The 3,674-nt window shown below is 49.2% G+C and overlaps 1 protein-coding gene across 1 annotated transcript; it reads left to right on the forward strand.

The window, feature by feature from the left end:
* Positions 1 to 596: 596 nt before the first annotated feature.
* On the forward strand, positions 597 to 2,171 carry UTP3 (UTP3 small subunit processome component; the record flags this gene model as incomplete). The annotated part of the gene is made up of 1 exon (XM_079534680.1): positions 597 to 2,171. One exon carries the CDS (start codon positions 597 to 599, stop codon positions 2,169 to 2,171), a length of 1,575 nt encoding a protein of 524 aa, XP_079390806.1.
* Between the last annotated feature and the right edge of the window lie 1,503 nt (positions 2,172 to 3,674).

The raw sequence follows: 3,674 nt of genomic DNA on the forward strand, positions 1-3,674 counted from the left end.
TGTTGATGTCACAACGTGAACATACAGAGTCAGTGCATTGGGATGTGGCTTTGCTTTTAGATGAAGGGAATCCTCTGGAGAGGAAAAAAAGGCACTCTGCTCTTTCCACACAGCGTCACTCATTGCTGGTGCCTGCCAGGGTTGAGACAATCTCAGTGTGGTGCTACGACGTCCCCCAGCTCCTCACGGCTCTGTGTTACCCCCCGTGTGCTACCCCGATATGTGATGGCTCGTGCTTAGGGGTGAGTATAGAGCTGCTCCACGCCTGCTGTGAGCTCATACCCGAAGATGCTCGGTTGGAAAGAACCATGTTTGGACTTGCGGCTGCACTCAGTTCTTCCAACCGCAGAACACCTTATCCGAGAGCCAGGCCCTCACGCTGCCTCCAAACGGGCAGCGCCGAGCACGGCCACGCTCCCCGCCCTGCCACCGGCCTCCCTTACGGCACGGAACTCGAGGCGGCCGGAACCAGCGGGACGGCGCCCGGAGTGGTGGGAAGGAGCGCAACGACGGCACAGGAAGCGGGCCGAGCGGAAGGAGCGCGACAGCGGCGCCGGAAGCGGGGTCTGGAGCCGTTTCCGATTTCCGGCGTAGCCATGAGGACGCGGCGCGGCACTGTCCTGAGACCGCCGCCGGGCATCGCCGACCGCCGCGATGCCGGAGAGGACGACGAGGAGGAAGTGCCCGGTGGAGAGGTGGGCCCCGAGGGCCTGGGAGACGAGGTGGAGGATTTTCACGAGGCGCAGTTTCGGGAGGTGATGGCGGCTCTGGAGAGCGGGGAGGAGGCCGGGGACAGCGAGGAAGAGGAGGAGGAAGAAGTACTGGGGCTGCAGCTGCCGGAGGAGGATGAAGATGAGGAGGAGGAGGAGGACGAGGAGGAAGGTGAACCTGGTGAGGAAGCGAGGGGAGTTGAGTTTTATCTCGACCGCAGTGCGGAGGAGGATGAGGGAGATGAGGAGGAGGAGGAGGAGGAGGATGATGAAGAGGAGGAGGAGAATGAGGATGAGGACCTGTCCATGGAGAGTGATTTGGAAGAGCGCAGTAAGGACACTGATCTCCCCCATGAGCTGTCCTGGGGGCGACGCAAACAGCTCTACTACGACACAGACTATGGGAGCGATGCCCAGGCTAAGGGCAAACGTAGCCAGCAAGATGTTGATGCTGAGGAGGAGGAAGAGGAGCAGGAGGCTAAAGTGATCCAAAAGCGGCTGGTGGAGGACTTGGGGGAAGATGATTATGGGCTGGATGTGATCCAGGGCTACCTGACGGAGCAACAGAAAACCCATGATAGCAAGGGGCAGAAAATTGTCAAGGATTTGCAGGCCCTTTCCAAGAAAGAGCAGCTGAAGCTATTGAAGCAGGAGTCTCCTGAACTCCTGCAGCTGATTGAAGACTTTGAAGTCAAACTGATGGAGCTCAAGGATGAGCTGCACCCGCTGCTGCAAATGGTAAAAAATGGCACTATCCCACAGGGGAAAGGCAGTCGCTATTTGCAGACCAAGTATCAGCTCTACTTGAATTACTGTGCCAACATCAGTTTCTACTTAGTTTTAAAGTCAAAACGAATGCCAGTTCATAGTCATCCCATCATTGAACGACTGGTTGCTTACAGAAATATCATCAATGACCTAGCTGTGATAGATCAAAAGTTATCCTCACAGGTTCGCCTGCTTCTGAAAAACTATTACGATAAGAAGGAGGAAAAACTCCGGGAGCGGAAGAAGTTTCCAGTGCTTCTTCAACCAGCTGCTAAGAAAACCAAACGAAAACGTGAACCTGATCTTGCTAATGGCCGGCTTGTTGCTGAGGAACTGGCAGATGAATCTGATCTGGATGGAGAGGCTGTGCTAAAATACTATAAGATGATGGAAGAGAAATTGAAACTCAAGAGGAAGAGAACTGAAGAACAGGAAACACTTGAAGAACCAGTGACAGAAGAGGATCCAAACCAGAAGAGAGGTGTGACTTACCAGATGATCAAGAACAAAGGCCTCACCCCCAGGAGGAAGAAGATTGATCGCAACCCCAGGGTCAAGCATAGGGAGAAGTTCAGGCGAGCCAAGATTCGCCGGAAGGGTCAGGTCCGAGAGGTTCGGAGGGAGATACACAGATACGGTGGGGAGCTCTCTGGCATTCGTGCTGGAGTTAAGAAGAGCAGAAAGCTTCAGTGAAACTTATTTCTCTCTGTTTAAGAGAGCTTCAAGTAAGAGTTCTGAATGCAATAAAATTTTTGTAAAAGATACTCTGTTGTTTTTTTTTTTGTTTTGTTTTTTAATCCTTGAGTGGGAGTTCTCCTTTGAGAGTTTTTTGTGTGCTCGCTTGCTTCTTTTATAGGAGGATGCTTTTCGGAAGGTGCCATCTCTAGAAGTAGTATAGGGTGCCTTCCTCGTTTTGCCTGCTTGTTAGCGTGTTTTCCTCTGTTGGAATGACCTGTGCTGTGAATATGGCTTTGAGAGGCTGCAAGGGTTGTGTCAAGCAAAGGGATGGACGTGGATCAGACAGGACTTGAGGGCAGCAGAAGAGAGATGGACGGTCCTCCAGAGGGTAGGCTGAGAAAAGAACTCGTGGCGGCCAGAACCAACAGGACTGTGCCCAGAGTAGTAGGAAGGAGCACGTGGCTATCACTGCCAGCATCTCCTTACTGTGCTCTCCTGCCCCATAGAGCTGAAGGTATAGAGCTGTGGGGTTAGATATAAATGGTTATGGTATTTTCTCTTAATTTATGCTCTGATTAACTCGTTCTCATACATGTAAGAATTAACTGTTACACTCTCCTGGATATTCTTTAGTAATTAAGCAGAGGCTATTGCCTTAAATTGCATATGACCTGAGAAACCATTTCCCCTTCTTGAGAATTCAGTGAGAAGCAAAGTGAGGACTCCTCTGGATTGCGTAATTAATTATTCATCAACCATAACTACATTAGCTTAATCTATGATAAATTTGCTAACTGTTGCTTGCTATTACAGATCTAACACAACACTGATACAGGAGAAACGGGTAAGACATACTTTTATTTTCACCTTATAGTTAGTATGATGTTATTAGAGAAGCCAAAATATGAGTATGTGAACCCACGACAGGCTAGGTGCTGTATTTAAAATATGCAAGCAGTGCTGAATTTCTGCATACAAAATGCATTTCTATAGGGTTTGATGCAAACCATTCTATCTTAGGCCTTTTCCTGCCCAGGATCATGCTTTCTTGCTGACTGCAGAATGTTTTGTTATTTTTTTTTATAGCTGTTTGTTAGAGGTGAAAAAACATCAGACACTAGAAGTATGGAAATGGAGGTAAAGAGACCTTTTATAGTCTTTGTATATCCTAAATCCGTGGGGTAAGAGCTATGCATGGCAATGTCAGAGAGGATTTCAGTGGGCAAATGTATCTAGCTCAAGATTGAAAGTTCTGCTGGCTTCGCTGGTCCTCTATTTGTTTGCCCCCTGCTGTTCACAGGCCAAACAGCAGTTCAGTAGTGCTGAATGATCAAAACCAGACCTGCTCCATTGAAACAGGTTTTTACTGCAGCTCATTGTGAATTGATTCCCCTCCCCATGTAATTGCCCTGGAGGTCTTTGCCTGCCTGCAGAGCTGTGGTGTTTTGTACCACAGGAGGTAATGGAAACTAATGAGGAGTGTTGATGGCAGTGGAAAAGTAAACCTTGTCATTTTTG

Source organism: Tetrao urogallus (genome assembly GCF_951394365.1).
Source record: "Tetrao urogallus genome assembly, chromosome: 4".
Taxonomy (NCBI): domain Eukaryota; kingdom Metazoa; phylum Chordata; class Aves; order Galliformes; family Phasianidae; genus Tetrao; species Tetrao urogallus.